Source organism: Doryrhamphus excisus, unplaced genomic scaffold (assembly GCF_037039965.1).
Source record: "Doryrhamphus excisus strain RoL-2023G ecotype Guam unplaced genomic scaffold, RoL_Dexc_Guam_v1.1 HiC_scaffold_24, whole genome shotgun sequence".
NCBI classification, from domain to species: Eukaryota; Metazoa; Chordata; class Actinopteri; order Syngnathiformes; family Syngnathidae; genus Doryrhamphus; species Doryrhamphus excisus.
Window position 1 is genome coordinate 5692945 of NW_027621862.1, and position 17865 is coordinate 5710809.

The 17865-nt window shown below is 42.4% G+C and overlaps 1 protein-coding gene across 2 annotated transcripts in view; it reads left to right on the forward strand.

Moving 5' to 3' along the window:
• rhbdl1 (rhomboid, veinlet-like 1 (Drosophila)) overlaps positions 1 to 17865 on the forward strand; it is a 45850-nt gene that overhangs the window by 10707 nt on the left and 17278 nt on the right. For both annotated transcript variants that reach the window (XM_058061509.2, XM_078788652.1), the window contains 4 exons: positions 6708 to 6866; positions 14498 to 14722; positions 14806 to 14954; positions 15480 to 15592. In XM_058061509.2, the coding sequence (XP_057917492.1) occupies positions 6708 to 6866; positions 14498 to 14722; positions 14806 to 14954; positions 15480 to 15592 (646 nt within the window). The remainder of the gene's footprint in view (positions 1 to 6707; positions 6867 to 14497; positions 14723 to 14805; positions 14955 to 15479; positions 15593 to 17865) is intronic.

Below are 17865 nucleotides of genomic sequence, written 5' to 3' on the forward strand. Positions count from 1 at the left end.
CCAAAATGTGTGTTTTAATAGCATTGTGGGGAGGGTGACTACTCAAATAGTAGTGGCTCAAATACCGTTTTTCGAGTGGCCACTTATTGTAGCCAACTTCAAACACACTTATAGTCACGCTGTCTGATCGACACCCGTGAGATGGATGAATTAGAAATGCTCACTAACACAGAATTAAACATATTTGTCAACAATATTTGAGAAAGATAGGCCTTTTGTGCAGATAAAAAGCTGTACTGGTCCCAATACCTGTGATTGGCTGGTGACCATTCCTATGTTGTTGGGGGTTTTTTTTCCATCTTTCATCTTTGGGGACTCTTGAGGTTTTGGGAGCCCGAGTGACAACATTCTCAAGTGAAATTTGTGTCATACATCTCTTTTTCATGAATTCCGCCTTCTTCAGCCCCTTAAATATGTATAATAAATAACGTGCTGTGATTGAGAGTCAGGTGCATTTACCTCAGTCAATCTGAGGTGTCATCATAGGCAACACCTCCAGTAAAAAGTGTATCATTGTCGCTTAAATGGGAGCTGCCCTTTTTGGCGGGGAATTTTGTCCATCATTCACAATCCTTAGTATGTGAAACATGAACACATAGAAACATGAAAACAAGTTAATATGAGCTAGCTTACAATACTGTCATTGGGATACACCTATTTTGACATTGGGTGTTTTGTCAAATTAATTGTGTTCAAGTCAATTTGACATCATGTGGTATACAAAATAACAGCACAGGCAGTGCAGTAGTGGTTTGGATCTTTTTTTTTTTTTTTACTGTTTTGTGTGCAGCATACAAATGTGGCGGTCATGAATGAGTCGTTCAAAACATGTTTGTTTTTTACTGAATCAGTTCTGATGTATACCGTATTTTCTGGACTATAAGTCGCACAAGGCCAAAAATGCATAACTAGGTAGAAAAAAGCATACATAAGTCGCACTGGCGTATAAGTCGCATTTTTTGCTGGTAATTTATTTGACAAACTACTTGACCAAAACAGGCATTACGTCCTCTTAGAAGGCAAGTTGTAACAATAAAAGAATAGAGAACAGGCCGAATAGGTGTAAGATATGCTAACACAATGGTTATTCAGCTACACAAAAAATAAACATGAACAGAAAAGGTGTCCAGTGTTTATGTAACATAAACACTTTTTTCACTCTGTCACTCTAGAGTACAGTAAAGTCTCGTTATATCGATATCGGTTATATCGAAGTACTGCTTATTACGATACTATTTTCATTTCCCGGCAAATTTCTAGTCTTTTATGATATAATTAGTTCCGTTAGTACGATACCCGGTTATTATGATAATCCGGTTACTACGATGCCCTTTTCATCTGCCGCCAGCCAATTTGGTCTGCTTATATCGATACAAAAGCAGCTTAAATCAATCTTTGCTTAAGGATTTCAATACCAAAAAAGAACACGGCGAACGGCTGCTTCCAGTCTCACACTTCCACCACCAGAGCACAGCACACACACCGATTCCTGCACTTCCTGGTTCACAGGTCATGCTCAACCCGCCCCACATAGCTGGCCAAACACATGCCTGCAACAGAAGAACCAACTGACATAGCATACACACCTATTCCAACGAAGACACAAGCGTACAAATACATGTATTTAATTGTGTTGTATTCAGATATCTTTTTATCGCTTGCAATAATCACTGTTTTGTACATGTACATGCTGGCGTTCGTGGTTTCTCTCGTGTGTATAGAATCTATACACACCACCACAAACCACAAACGCATTGTTCTATACTATAGAACAATGTCGAGTGCATTATTGCCCACTTTTAATGCAGTTCGGCGTAGGATCAGATATATCGACAGTCCGGTTATATCGATATTTTTTCTGACTCCCGACAATATCGATATAACGAGACTTTACTGTATAAGTCGCAGGAACAGCCAACCTATGAAAAAAAAGTGCGACTTATAGTCTACAAACTGCTCATTTTAGGCTAAGTTCAAAAAGATAACTGACTGTGTTTGCATAGCTCAGTGGAAAGCACAACAGATCTGGCAACCTGTGATGTTCACTGATTCACATTGGCTCAATGAAGACTCGAGTTTTAATGCTGCTTTGATGACAATGGAGGTTTTTCTCTAAATCATGAGGCATTTTCCTCGAAAGGAGGTGGGACTGCAGGTCCAAGGAATAGTGCAGCCCTGTCACATTGAACCCTGAAAAATGCTGCAGGGAGAAAAGAGAGAGCGGGAGAGAGACGCAAACAGTGGCAACATGAGTGACTTTATTAGTCTTTGTCTGCAGGAGGTTGCAATGCAATGCTGAGCTCAGGCTATTCCTGGCCTGGGCTGACAAATGCATATGATCAGAGCCCCCCGCCCCCCTCCAAACACACACACACACAGTCACACCTCTTTATTGCAGTGCATCTGATAACTCACCTTGGTGCACCCAGCTAGGTTCTTAAAGTGCATGGCGGATATCACCTCTTGTGTCATGTACGTATTCTATTAAAGTTATTTATATGTCTAGATAGTATAAGCACTGTGAATACTATTTTGACACATTTAAGTCAGGCAGAAAGAATGAAGCTCTTACACGCTGTCCCCTTTCATCATTCTTAGACGCTAATTTGCATTGAGCTGCATTTGAACGCCGCCTCTGGCTGTTTGCGCTGCGTTTAAGCACCAGGAAAACGGAGTTGGATTGTTTAGCATCAAAGACAGTTCCTTGGGTCTGTCTTGCAGTATTAAGAGAAGAGGGGCGGGGATCACACGGCCATCACTTTGCATTGACGGCGTGGCAGAAATGGTGGTGGTTCATGTGGAGCGAGGGGATGAGTTATTGCTGGGGGAACATTCAAATGTGCTCCTATCTAGACATAGACATAGACTCCCTTTATTGTCATTGCACAAAAACACAGTAGTGAAATTGCCAACGAAATGTCGTTGCCTGGCTCCCATATAATAACAGACACAAAAGAAGATAAGTAATAATAAATAATAATAATAATACTGTGGAGAATAGATAGAACAGACACCAAATATGTACAACATAATGTAAAGTGCAGCGTGAACAGTAAATTGCCCAAATAATTTAAATAAATAATAATAATGTAAGTAAGGGTAGAGGGGCTTATTTGGCATTCAGCAGTCTGATGGCCAGGGGGAAGTAGCTGTCTCTGAATCTGAATCTCTATCTGTCTGGAAATATGCTCTGTGTTGGGAAAAAAAGTGGTTAGAGCGCAGGCGACACAGCTAGGAGACTGGGTTCGATTCCCCCCATCGGGAATCTCCGTGTGGAGTTTGCATGTTCTCCCTCTCCCCGTGCGTGTGTGGGTTTTCTCCGGGTACTTCGGTCTTTGTTGTCATGGCTGCTTGGTGGTTTAAGTGACCTGTTAAGTTTCAGGGGGTGTCAGGTTAAAATCACAACCTTGTAGTCAGCATTCTCCTGTCCTTACATAAAAAGGGGTGCCGTAAATGTTGTAATATTACACTAAGGTATATGGCTAATGTGTTGAATAGAGTCTTCTGTCTTTCATTTGCCTCACAAATGCCAATATTTCAGGGAGGACACACTGGTAACTGGTAACCATGGCAACCTATGCAGCTTGTCAAAGTGTCGCCATCGCCTCCCTGTGTCTTCTCCTCCATCCTTCTCTCATGCGTCACCTGCCAAGCCTTGTCGCTAATTGGTCTCCATGTAGCTCATGTTGCTAATTGATGGCCCTAATTGGCTGTGAGGACCAATCCTCCGCCCCCTCCTCCTCGCCTCAGCAGGCATGCAGTCCCCTGTGTGCGTGAGTGTGTGTGTGTGTGTGTGTGTGTGTGTGTGCGTGCAAGGTCACACAAGCACCACCGTGAGCGGTCAATGCCGGTTCGGCGTATGCGCACAGATGTATGTGGCGTGCTTCTGTGTCTTTCCCACCGCTGTAGTGATGTGCCGACATATGGAGGCTGACATTCATCAGACATCTCTCCTCTCCCTTTTCGTCAGCTCGAGTTGAGCCAGGAACACATTACATTGTGATCTATCTCCCCTCTGTGGCAAGTAGATGCCTAGCGCTGGAGTGTGTCACAGTCCTCTCTCTGTTAGAGCAGAGAAGAAGAAGGGCTCGCTGCCAGACTGCCAACAGACAGCGGCGAGGCGTTGGGGTTTTCAGTGTCTCTTTTCATGTCTGCCTCCTCTCACACTCCCTGGCTGTCCGTCCACTTCCTCTCTTTCTCTCGTCCTCCTCTCCCACTCTGTTTCTAACAGATTTCTAGACAATTGGGAGAAATAGGATGACATTCTTTCACCTTTTAGGTTGCTACACAGAGCCTTTTGTTGACACATCCTGCTGCAAGCAACACTCACCCGCCCTGCCCCCATTTTGTTCATTACATTGAATTACATTTTGGACAGGGCCACACAGTGGATGAGTGGTTCGCCACACAGACTGTGACTGTGAGACCCGAGTTCAATTCCACCCTCTGCCATCTCTGTGTGGAATTTGCATGTTCTCCCCGTGCATGCGTGGGTTTTCTCCGAGTACTCCGGTTTCCTCCCACATTCCAAAAACATGCTAGGTTAATTGGCCACTCCAAATTGTCCATAGGTATGAATGTGAGTGTCAATGGTTGTTTGTCTCTATGTGCGCTGTGATTGGCTGGCCACCAGTCCAGGGTGTACCCAGCCTCTCGCCCAAAGTCAGCTGGGATCGGCTCCAGCATACCTGTGACGCTAGCGAGGATAAACAGCATAGACAATTTATGGATTTTGTACATTAAAGGTGCACTGTAGGCCAATATATACAGTAAGCTCAGCTATCTGAAGAAAATATCTGCATCTTAGCTGTGTGTAAAAGATGACACAGCAATTTACTATATCTAACAATTGAGTTCTGTTAAAAAAATACTACTTAACAGCAGTAACAAATTTATTTCATTAAAGAGGACCTATTATGCTAATTTTCCAACCCTTTGTATTGACTTGAGGGCTCCTATAGAGCAGCTACACACAATAACCCGCACAGAAAACTTTTCCAGATGTTCCAGAATCTGCACCTATTCCGGCTGTATTTCCTTAGACGGTCGGTTTTAATGTATTCCATCCACGGCCCGCCTCTGGGCTGCCACTCTGCTATTATTGGCACTCCAGAGCACTTCCGGACTACTGTCGAACCCCACTTTCTAATCGGTTACCACGCCCTATAATGAAGTTGATGAAAGCATTCAAAAGTAAAATAGTATAAATGTGTGCTGTATTCTTTTATTGTTTTTGTTCTCTTTTGTTGACAGAGCATAAATTTGGTTTTATCTAGGAAGTTGGTGTTTATTTTGAGTTTATTTGAGTCTTTTGAGTTTTCTTTCGCTGGTGTTGTTTTCTCCTCCCCGTCCATTCTTGTTCTGTGCCATGTGGGTGCCTGAAACATCACCAGGACTGACTTAAGTTGCCCGGAGGGGACCATGTTCTAACAAATATGCATAGAATCTACAGTTGAAGGGATTATCTTCTTGGCTCTTTTTTCATTCCTCGGGTGGTTGTTGTTGTTGGTTTTTTTTGCATTGTGTGAGTTGGGCTGCGTTTCCATTACAGCCAATCACTGTATTGAGAGGGAGATAGTATGGTATGGATGTTTCCTTGTCTGTGCAATCTTCTCATATAGATGCTCACATAACACCAGGAGTAAATGAGTCAATGCCCCGGAGCGGACATGGATTGTATCCTCTATCTGTTTATTCTCTGCTGCTGCTGATCTACTGTACTTGTGTGTGTCATGTTATAATTATAACAATTTTTTTTTTACTGGAATTAGCTGCAGGAAAACACCCCTGTTGACCGCACTTTCAGGGGAAAAAAATAACCACGCCGTTCCTTTCTGCGGTTTTAAAAGAAAGACAATGCAACAGTTTGAGATCGTCATCCTCACGCAGAAAGATTTTGGTCAAACTGTGTTACAATCTGGACTGGTGCACCTCCACTGACTTCACACTGACGCAATGTCTGAAAGCTCCTCGGGGCAACAAAGAGGCTGAAGGTTTACTATCTGAAAGCCGTAATGAGTTGCTTTTTCGTCAGGAAATTGTAAAATGAAACGCTTCCCGTGAAGCACCCCGGTTTGTCCTCAGGCTGGTTTTTACACACTTGGATAGCAAACATCGCAAATGAATGCTCAAAATCCATACAGCCATACTTGCACTGACGATTAGGGGAGTAATTGCTAAATATTATATCCAATTAAGAAGGACACATTCATAAATGAACACAGAGAACCAACTGACACCCCACAGAAGCAAGCACTTGGCGACAGAGGCAAGGAAAAACTCCCTTGAACAGAACCCAGGCTCTGTGGGGCGGCCATCTGTCTCGATCGGTTGGGTTCAGATATAAAAATAGAGTAGAGGGAGAAATGGTAGATCAAGCCATCAGGGGTCAATTCAAAGTATATTTTTAGCAAAAAGGTAGGTTTTGACTTGACTTTTAGATGAGGACCCAAAAGGAGGAAGAAGCCCAGCTTATTACTACATCTGGGGTGTCCAAACTGCAGCCCCAACAAACAGTAAGAATAAAGACTCAAATTTAACATGCCAAAGTTTCACAGAAAAAGCAACATTTATTTTAAAGCACATGCAGAGCTAGATGGGCCACATGATACACATGCAAGTCATGATAAAAAATCTCAGAACTTTTACTTTATTTTGATTAGGTAAACCTGTGTGTTTCTGTTTTTTTTTTTTTTTACATCCCCCAGCTGGATCCAGATAACACCGGTTTCATCGCAGTGGAGAACTTCACCAGCTTGGTGGAGCACCATGAGCTGCAGCTGGATCCGTCCAAACTGGACATGCTGTTAGCGCTGGTCCAGAGCAACGAAGAGGGCCAAGTGTGCTACCAGGAGCTCATCGAGCTGGTGAGTGCCAACTACAAGTTTAAGTAACAAAACAATGGCAGTGTGTATACATACACACACACACACACACACACACACAAGTGCACACACACACCTGGATTTGTCGGATCTCAGAAAGGTTAGGGAATTGATTCGCCGTAGCGAAAATTGACTCGTCTGTTGGGGTCGTTGTCCTGCAAAAGGGAGGATCAATCTTGGCAATGTTTCTTTAATGTGTCAGTAAATGTGGACTCTTGACCTCACAACACGTCTTAGTGAGCACCCCCCACTGAGCTGGCAGTGGTGTGGCTTCAGCACACATCATATTTAAAATTATCACATACTACAGTATTAATTGGCCCTGTACCCTAGAAACCGCCCATGAATGATACGGGAAAAGGCCGAAATGATACTGTGTCAAAGCCCAGGGCAGTGATAAAATATAGAGTTTAACCATATCCAGTATCAGCCCCTATAGCTGTCCACTCAGAGCGCGCTGCTTTGGTATCGTTCCAGTGAAACAACCAATCAGAGAACAGCGCACGAGCGTGAACACAGAGCGTTAGTTTTGCTGCCGTCTGTGCTCTGTCAACATGTCAGCGGTTGACACTCCCGGCGAAAGACAAATAGGGAAAATAGCAAACAGAATATTAGAAATGGAACGTTTTATCACCATTAATGAGGAGGACACTCTTGAAATGATCGAAAAAACTAAAAATGCAAATACAAGTCGGAAAACCAAGGGCGACTGCAACTGCAAGAACGAACGAAGACTGGTAGAAAGTATTCCCCCGCCTGAGTTAGACAAATACGTGTCTATGTTTATTGTAACGTCGTTGCCGACGCTATGGAAAGGACACGACTGTGATCGCTAACAAGCTTTTATTACACAACAATAATGGCTACTGTCGGCCGTAACCACGCCGTTGCAACCACCGCCAGCAACGCAACAGTGCTTCCTCAACATGACACACCCCCACGCCTGGTGCATTCACAGTCACCCGGAACAGTCAGACACTCAAGAGCACAACATGTCAACATGAACACGTCAGGGTCGCTACATTTTTTTATCAATCAGAAAAGATAATGAATGAATACGAGCCTGATTCTCTCAAATCAAAATTGAACTCTCTGGCACGTTACATGATGGAAAAACGAAAGTACGTGATAATAAGCTCATGATTAAATAGTATGTGATAATAAGATCATCACATGGTTTGTCTGGTATCAGGCCCAGTATCATGCCCCCGCATGCTAGTATCAGCCCGAGGCCGAGACAAACCATGTGATAACCTATAATTATCACATACTAATTAATTAATTGTATTAATTGGCACTGTACCCTAGAAGCCGCCCATGAATGATACGGGAAAAGGCCGAAATGATACTGTGTCAAAGCCCAGGGCAGTGATACTGATAAAATATAGAGTTTAACCATGTCCAGTATCAGCCCCCATAGCTGTCCACTCAGAGCGCGCTGCTCTGGTATCGTGCCCGTGAAACAACCAATCAGAGAACAGCACACCAGTGCTTAGTGCCTAGTGCTTCTCCAGTCACCAAAAAAACTTGATTAATGGAACTTTGATTGTCAGACATTGATAAGATAAGACTGTTGATAAAATATTATTGTTGAAATATTTTTACAATTGTTTTGTTTACACTGTTTAGATATAATACATGTAATAAACTGAACATTTTCTAGAAACAAAATGGTCTTTTGATTAAATAGTATGTGATAAGCTCATGATTAAATAGTATGTGATAATAAGATCATCACATGGTTTGTCTGGTATCAGGCCCAGAAGGTCGAGGGCTGATACTGACACGCGGGGCATGATACCTGGCCTGATACCAGACAAACCATGTGATAACCTATAAATATAGCCTGTGCTGCATTCATTCATTCATTTTCATTATCCCCACGAGGGTCGCAAGGGGTGCTGGAGCCTATCCCAGCTGTCTTCGGGCGAGAGGCGGGGTACACCCTGGGCTGGTCAGCTAGCCAATCACAGGGCACATATAGACAAACAACCATTCACACTCACATTCATACCTATAGACTATTTGGAGTCACCAATTAACCTAGCATGTTTTTGGAATGTGGGAGGAAACCGGAGTACCCGGAGAAAACCCACGCATGCACGGAAGAACATGCAAACTCCACACAGAGATGGCCGAGGGTGGAATTGAATTTGGTTTTCCTTTTATAACATTAGTCATAAAATATTGCATATTTCTGCAAAAGGAGGGATCATGAGCTCAACCATGTGACAAGAATGGAATGTTATCTTACTTTATTAACACCTCTATTCAATTAATGCATGGTCATGGTCAAGGTTAACAAAAAACAACCGGGGTCGGTACTTAGCACGGGGTCAAAAAACATTGACATCAACAGATGTGGCTGTAGGCAACCCCCTGATAGTTTTTATTTTTTTTGCACAAAATGGCTGTAGTTGGATTTAAATTATCATGAGTGGTCGATCTGCCAATGGTTGTGTGTGTGTATATATATGTGCCCTATCACACGGTATCATCACAGCAGCATTTCATTATGCCCTCAATTTGTTATCAAATATAAAGACACTATTAATGCTAGCTGAAAAGTTCTTTTTACCACTGTTACAACATTGGTTCTGTTGCTGCTGTTTTGTGTAATATACTTGTTAAGAAATGCCCCCTGTGGTCAAAGAGAATATGTTTTCTCTTTGCAGTATGTTTTCCTTTCCACTTTCTCATGCAGTGCATATCATTAGACTTGAAATGTTGATTGCTGCACATGCGGCCGAGTGGTTAGCATGCAGACCTCACAGCTAGGAGACTCGAGTTCAATTCCACCCTCTGCCATCTCTTGGCGTGGAGTTTGCATGTTCTCCCCGTGCATGCGTGGGTTTTTTCCGGGTACTCCGGTTTCCTCCCACATTCCAAAAACATGCTAGGTTAATTGGCGACTCCAAATTGTATGAATGTGAGTGTGAATGGTTGTTTGTCTATATGTGCCCTGTGATTGGCTAGCTGACCAGTCCAGGGTGTACCCCGCCTCTCGCCCGAAGACAGCTGGGATAGGCTCCAGCGCCCCCGCAACCCTCGTGAGGATAAGCGATAGAAAATGAATGTATCAAAGTGGCATTTATTTTGATGAAGGCGGATGCATTTAAACCATATCCATAAATTGGATAGTTTATGCAGTCACTTATTCCCCATGATATGGCCACTCTCTCACATAGTGTCTTTATATTTGATAACAAATTGAGGGCATATTGAAATGCTGCTGTGATGATACCGTGACTTTGCAGGCAGTGTTTGAGGTTATTACAATACTGTGTGACATTTTCAAGCAGGTCATCAGCAAACAAGCAGCAGTCTTCTCTCTCTCTGTCTCTTTGTCTTCCTGTATTCATCCCTCGTTCTTCTCCTATGCCTCCATCAGTCACTGTTCAGACACATTTATAAGTACCACTCCCTAATTTGTGACAAATGTGGGCCTTTTATTAGAGCCGGTGTCTTTTATTGATGTCATTTAGCGGACGTTGCACACTGTTTAAAGTCAAGTGTGTGTATGTGCGTGAAACATGAGACAGGCGATGATGTTGCGGTGCAGGTCCACAACCACAGTAATAAACATATTGTCAAATCAATACCTCTTGTAGAGTGTCAGTCAAAACTCAGCATTATGATCTTTTTTTTAAGGCAGACTTGTTGACATGGCTCATGTATTGGATCTCATTAGAGTGTGCAGGTGGTCTTTTTTTTCACCAAAACAGATGCTGAATGTTGTGCAATTCTTCTTTTAATAAAGCATTTTGTTGCACTCAAAAAGATAATTTTAATATTTACATGTTGTGCTTTCAATAGAGTCTTTAAGTGGCACAGAAAGAAAGGTAGCACTTCAAAAAATCACCGGTCTACTCAGTAAAACAGATTATATATGACACGTTCTCCGAAAATGCTGACTAAAACCTGACAAGGGAGTAAAAATTTTAAGCTGAGCTGCACTCAAAACTTGCTTACTTTTTGCGGTGTTCATCAGAAGAAAATAAAACATGTAAGAAGATAACTGTACAATATTAAAGGGGACCTATTATGCTCATTTTTGGACTCCTATAGAGCAGTTACACACAATAACCCGCACAGAAAACTTTCTAGTTCTTCCAGAATCTGTACCTATTCAGCTGTATTTATTTGGATTTCATGCTCTGTTTTAACGTATTCCAACTACGTCCCTCCTCCAGGCACGCCCACTCCGCTGTGGTTGGTCACACTCCCAAATTATTTTATAGAATGCAATTACAGTTGATATCAGAGGCACTTGATAAAACAATGATATTTGTGTCAGACCCCACAACAGTCTGCAACTGGGTTCAGGTCTGGAGGTGACTGCCTCGCCTTCCCCTTCCTCCTTTAATCTCGGAGTCATGGAGCCCAGTTTCTCAATCTCTACTTCACAATACATGATGGAATTCCACTCAAAGAACGGCACTCATGCAACCCCACACCATGGTCAGAAAATGATCTGAATGACTCCATTTTATGCCCTTATTCTAGAACAGACGGCTAAAAATAATGCACTTTATTTATTCACTTTTCTGAATTCCTCTCTGAGATGAATAAAGTATCTATCTATCTTTAGAGCACTGTAATGATTAAACCATGAAGGAGGGTTTGGCCAGTTAGGAAAAAGGTCTCGTATTAAAAGGATTTGGGCAAGAAAGAGTATCTGGGTCAGGGTGGAATCAGTGAGCACTGGGCTGCCACACGGGTGTTGGTATGGGGGGGGCTGCTATCACCTGACCAAATGTTGCATATACGGGGCAATCGGGGGCTACTGTGGCCTTTTAGAGCAGATTTTTGCGCGTGTGTGTGTTATGGTTATGACTAATTAGTATTGAGCTGGGAGGTATGGAGCGTGCGTCGTGGCTAATTAATCCATCAAGGACAATCGACTATCACTGAGAGCAGCATGTGCAAGAGACGAGAAGAGAACGGCCCCTCACAGACACGTGCACACCTGATGCTCACCATTTAGCCCATTCAGCCGTCCCTCTTTCAAAGCATCATGCATTGTTGTCATTTTATGAAGTGCAATAGACCTGCAACACACTTGAAGAGCTTGCAACCAAAAGGCGCTAAATCCATTGTGACTGATCTCAAGAAAATCAATGATTTTTAATTACACACATGTCAATCTATTTGGTCATCAAGTCTATATTGCAAATGAAAGAGCTATCAATATAGGTCATAAAAATGCATGCTATAAAAATCCTGCACACACCATGTATTTTATATATTTTTTCGGATTTAGCGCCTTTTGGCTGAAATAAATTTGAAGTCACCTTTAACTTCTTCAATGGCATTGTTGTAAAAGAATGTAAGGGGCTTTAATGTGCTATGCTAATAAAATAATTACAACACAGAAGCCATTCTCAACATACAATACACCCCCCCCACACACACACACATGCACTCGTTCACCTTCACACATTACAGAAACAAAATGTTAACCTACCACTAGTACACTGTTACTGATAAAATTTTGTTAAGATATTATAGCACACATTAACATCATCCACATTCCATGATGATCAGCTTTAACACAACTCAACATACCCAATCATACCCACATGAAAAATAACAATTTGCAGACAATAATACAAATTTTATTAAAAGCAGTGCTCATATTTGACTGCACCATGAAATGGAAATAGCGCCTTTTGGTTGAAAGCATAAATTTCACATCACTTTTTTTCATATTTTTAAAAATGATTTCAAGACCAAAATATGTGATTTGGATACATATGACAGAGGTCTATCAAACTTGTGAAAAACATGCAACTTAGTGAAAATTGGATTTAGCGCCTTTTGGTTGCAAGCTCTTCACTTATTCTAACTCCCCTCTCAGCATTAATATGTATGGACACAAGTAGAAGGACACACACATCATATATGGAATCAAACGGTTAGGCATCTTTGTCCTGGCTGTTTAGTACAATATGGCTAAGTCAACAATGCTTACAATAGTGCAGCAGATAAATTGATTTTTTCACTAAAATACTTCCCTAGCGATACAAGCATTAAATTAGACGTAAAGACTGTGTGTTCACTCAAAATTTTATTTTTCAAGATGCCCACCCCCTCAGTCATGGATTATCATAGGTTTTGCAAGTCTCTAATATTTAGTTTGATGTTGTTTTGTTTGGGCTTTATATACAGTACTTACGACAACAAGTCAACAAGGTAATGTTCCTTAAACAACAACACACACATAGTATTTGGACTACAGTATGATGACACAGATTGATATTTGGAAAAGTGAGTATGTAGCCCACAAATGAGATATTCACTTCCCTGTGGGGGAAAACGAGCCTACAACACAATGATGAGGATGCTGAGGTTCTCATTGGGAGTGACCAGGATGGATAGGATCAGGAACCGCACATTACATGTAGAGGCCTTGGAGATAAAGTCAGAGAGGCCAGACTGAGATGGTTGGGACATGTCTAGAGCTGAGATGATGAAAATATTGGTAGAACAATGCTGCCAGGTAGGAGGCGTAGAGGAAGACCAAAGAGGGGGTTTATGGATGTAGTGAAGGAGGACATGAGGGTATTTGGTGTGGGAGAGACAGATGTAGAAGACAGGGTTGGATGGAGGAGATTGATTTGCTGTGGCGACCCCTGAAGGGAAAAGCCCAAAGAGAAAGAAGAAGAAAGTCACATTTGGAAACGAGAAGCTTGGTGGATAATTCCAGCTGGACTTTGGTGTGGAAGAACCCCATCATACATTGTCTGCCTCTCTTACTGCAACAATCTGTTTAATTACTCATGATTTGCTCCTTCCTGTACAGTCTTTTGCCCTCAGTATGTTTTTACTCATTAGCTTTTTTGTGTGGCCCTATCAATACGGAATTTGTGCCGACATGCATGATGCAACACCTGACATTGAATTACTGCCCGTGGCTACAAGTTCCGAGGAGGCTTTTTTTTTGGTAAGCCACATTGTGAATGTCTGCAGCCGCTTTCTTGTTCCTCCACACTTTTGTGTCAGATCGTATCGCAGCACAAAGCTGGATGCAGAGATAATTGCTTCGTAGGCATTTTTTTTCCCCTCCAAGGAACTGCTGTTGTTTTAGCTACAATGGAGATTTCACTCAATCGGGATTGTCAAATGAATCGTACCTCTGCTGTATGCATATTTTCCCCTATAAAGGTAACGTCGGGATGTTAAACAGTGTCCGCCGGCTGGCTTGATTAATGGCACAGTGAGAAAACACAAGCAGTTTGTGATGAATGCAGAACTATAAACGTTGACCTTTGTGGGTTTCCCTCGGCAGCTTTTCTGCTTTAGTGTTGGTACGATAGATACACTAAAAGCTTGTGTATGTTTTGGTTTGTTAAAGAAGTACAGTGTAATTAAAGTGAGGCGTTTTAGTAATGGATCCTGGGAGAACTGGAAATGCATGATTGTAGACAACAACTGTGCGGCTTCTAGATTTTTTGCATGCTCTCCAATAGCAATTTGTCATTTTATGTAACTGGAAAGTTGCTAAATTCATGATTCATTGACAAAGATATATATACATATGAAGATTAAATATCTCAATATTAATTTTCCCAGCATAAATTAACTATAACCTTTTATTTTTCAAACCATAGATGAGCAGCAAGCGCTCCAGCAGCTTCCGCCGAGCCATTGCTAATGGCCGCCGTACACTGCAGCGGGAGATCCTGCTGGATGAGACGGGCCTGGGTCTCTACAAACGCTTTGTCCGCTACGTCGCCTATGAGATCCTGCCCTGCGAGACGGACCGCCGCTGGTACTTCCACCAGAACCGCCTGTGTCCCCCACCCGTCTTCATCGCCGTCATCACCATCGTCCAGGTGAGGAACAGTAGCCTTATTCTGATGTAGTTTTCTCCTCCCCCCAGACTGGTTTTAAACCAGTTCAGCATGACTTTTTGCAGATTATCGTGTTCATGTGCTACGGCATCATGCTGAACAAGTGGGTGCTGCAGACCTACCAGCCTGACTTCATGAAGAGCCCCCTGGTGTACCACCCGGGCCATCGCGCTCAAGTGTGGCGCTTTTTCAGCTATATGTTCATGCACGTCGGGTACGTATTCTCAGCTTCAGAGCTATTTTGCCCCTCACCCACGAGAGAAAAATCGTCCCTCGCCGCAGAATATCAGCTTAAAAGTACAGGGAAGTTTGGGGTAGCAAAGTAGTTCAGCAGTCAGTGTTGATGGAGTACATGTGATAGTGCCGGGACCTAGCTAGTATCAAAGATAAATGAACTTACCTGATAAGTTTACTCTGGCGCCAACATGTTCCCATGCCGTTGCGATGACACACACAAGCACAGAAAGTACTTAACACACACGCTTGGCAGGACAGGGATTTGCAACATGTCTGTCACGAATCAAGCAAACGCCCCCACCCCCTCGGCCCCCCCTCAGAACCCAGCCAGGATGCATTGACAGTCTTCCAGAAAGTCAGATATTTTGACCCCTTTTCAAAAAGGTACATTCTCTCCGTGAATATTCAGAAATATATACAGTATATTCAAGCAGAGGAGCCACAGGTTGCAGACCTCTGGTTTAGCTCGTCCCCTCTGACCTGCATGTTGTCTCCCTTTTAGGTTGGAGCAGTTGGGCTTCAATGCTTTACTGCAGCTGATGATTGGCGTTCCTTTGGAGATGGTCCATGGCGTCTTACGAATAAGTCTGCTTTACATGGCAGGAGTGCTGGCTGGTAAGTGTGCTTTTTTTATGTATGTATGTATATGTTTACTAGAGTTTAGAGTTTTTAGAGTTTTTGAGTTTACTCCGAACCTGGGGAGACAGAGCCTTTTCCTTTACTCCGTGCTTGCCCCGACCTTCCCACCTTCAAAAAAAAACTCAAAACCCACCTGTTTAAATCCGTTTTTAAAGTCTAACTTTTTATACCTGACTGCTGCGCCCCGCCCTGCATTTAGCCTTGTTTTAGCTCTGAATGAATGTATGGATATTGTATTTTAATGCATAGTTTACTCTGTTTTTACTCAACTCTATTTTTATTTTTTCTCTACTGTAAAGTGTCTTTGAGTACTCTGAAAAGCGCTATACAAATAAAATGTATTATTATTAGAGGTAAAAAGAATAACAGTATTGTAGTTGGGAAGTGGTTAGCGCGAAGGCCTGACAACTAGGAGACTCACGTTCAATTCCACCCTCGACCATCTCTGTGTGGAGTTTGCATGTTCTCCCCGTGCATGTGTGGGTTTTCTCCAGGTACTCCGGTTTCTTCCCACATTCCAAAAACATGCTAGGTTAATTGGCGACTCCAAATTGTCCATTTGTATGAATGTGAGTGTGAATGGTTGTTTGTCTATATGTGCCCTGTGATTGGCTGGCCACCAGCCCAGGGTGTACCTCGCCTCTCGCCTGAAGACAGCTGGGATAGGCTCCCGCACCCCACTCCCCGCGACCCTTGTGAGGATAAGCGGTAGAAAATGAATGAATGACTGAATGGACTCAAGATTTTATAATAGGTTTTATAATAGTGACAGTTGGACAGATTATTTCCAGTTCATCCAAATCCTAATAAATCTGATTGGATTACCGTGTTTTCTGGACTATAAATTGCTCCGGAGTATAAGTCGCACAAGGCCAAAAATGCATAATTAGGTCGAAAAAAAAAATACATAAGCCGCACTGGAGTATAAGTCGCATTTTTTGCAGGTAATTTATTTTACAAACTACATGACCAAAACAGACATTACGTCCTTTTGGAAAGCAAGTTCTAACAATAAAAGAATAGAGAACAGGCTGAGTAGGTGTAAGATATGCTAATACAATGGTTATTCAGCTACACAAAAAAGAAACAGAAAAGGCGTCCAATGTTTATGTAACATTACAGTTTTTTCATTTATGAGTCGCTCTGGAGTATAAGTCACAGGAACAGCCAACCTATGAAAAAAAGTGTGACTTATAGTCCGGAAACTACGGTATATTAGTTTCCACACCTGACTGTATATTCCTGTCTTCTTATACACTTTGTGGCCGCTTGAGAAGCACATAATGAAGTCAAAATTAATATAAAATCACATTTTATGTCTCGCTTTAAATGTGCTCTGACAACTCTTTTATTCCTTGCTTTTGTGAGCTTGTTTTGGCAAAAGCCACTTGCTGCTGTGTAAAACAAAAGTCCCGTCCAGTTTTGTGTATGAGTGTGTCTTTTTGGTGCTTTTTGCAAGTCAGCAGTACATCTGTGTTGACCTACTTTGCTTTGTGTCCTTTTGTTTGCAGTGTTTTTACTCAAAGAAATGCTTAGAATTGACTTTTCCCGGCTGCGCGTAATTTATCAAGTTAAAGGTCTTGAATTGCATTTCAGCAATTCAACTGCTGTAAAAACCAACCTCTCATTTTTGCATCAACTTCTGGTCCAGCGGGCAGCGAATTGGATTAATCCTCAGGTTGCTGCCCAGCTGACATCCATCCATGAGTTGTGTGTTTTTGCACAGAGGTTGTACTGAAGGAACCTCATTAACTTTCATCCTCCGCCGTGCCACTTTGGAGATTTGCGGTGTTTCCTGTTGACGCTGTTTACCGGGTAGCTTTTTGTAAATGCTGATTTTTTTTCCCCCTAATGCTCATTTGCACAAGTCATCAAGCCTGCCTGTGTTCACAAATCCAACACTGAAATTGTTCCTGTTACAAATATCCTGCTAAGCATCATTTGATTCGAGTTGCAAAGCAGAAACCTAAATCATGTGGAGTTCAACATTTTCAGCAATCTGATACTGTCTACGTGACGAAAAGTCCAAATCATTTATTTCTACCTTCCCATCTTCTGTCTGCTCTGTAAAATTGAGTTAGCACCGCTCAAATCTTCTTCTGCGCCGTGAAAATCACACGCATGCAAACACACCGCTTTGAAGACTCATGAATTATTGTAGCTTGGATTTCTTTCAGCTGCGATGACAGAGCGAGAGCGGGACCCCGATGAGGGACAGTGGCAGGCTAATGCAGGGTCCCTCTCTGGGG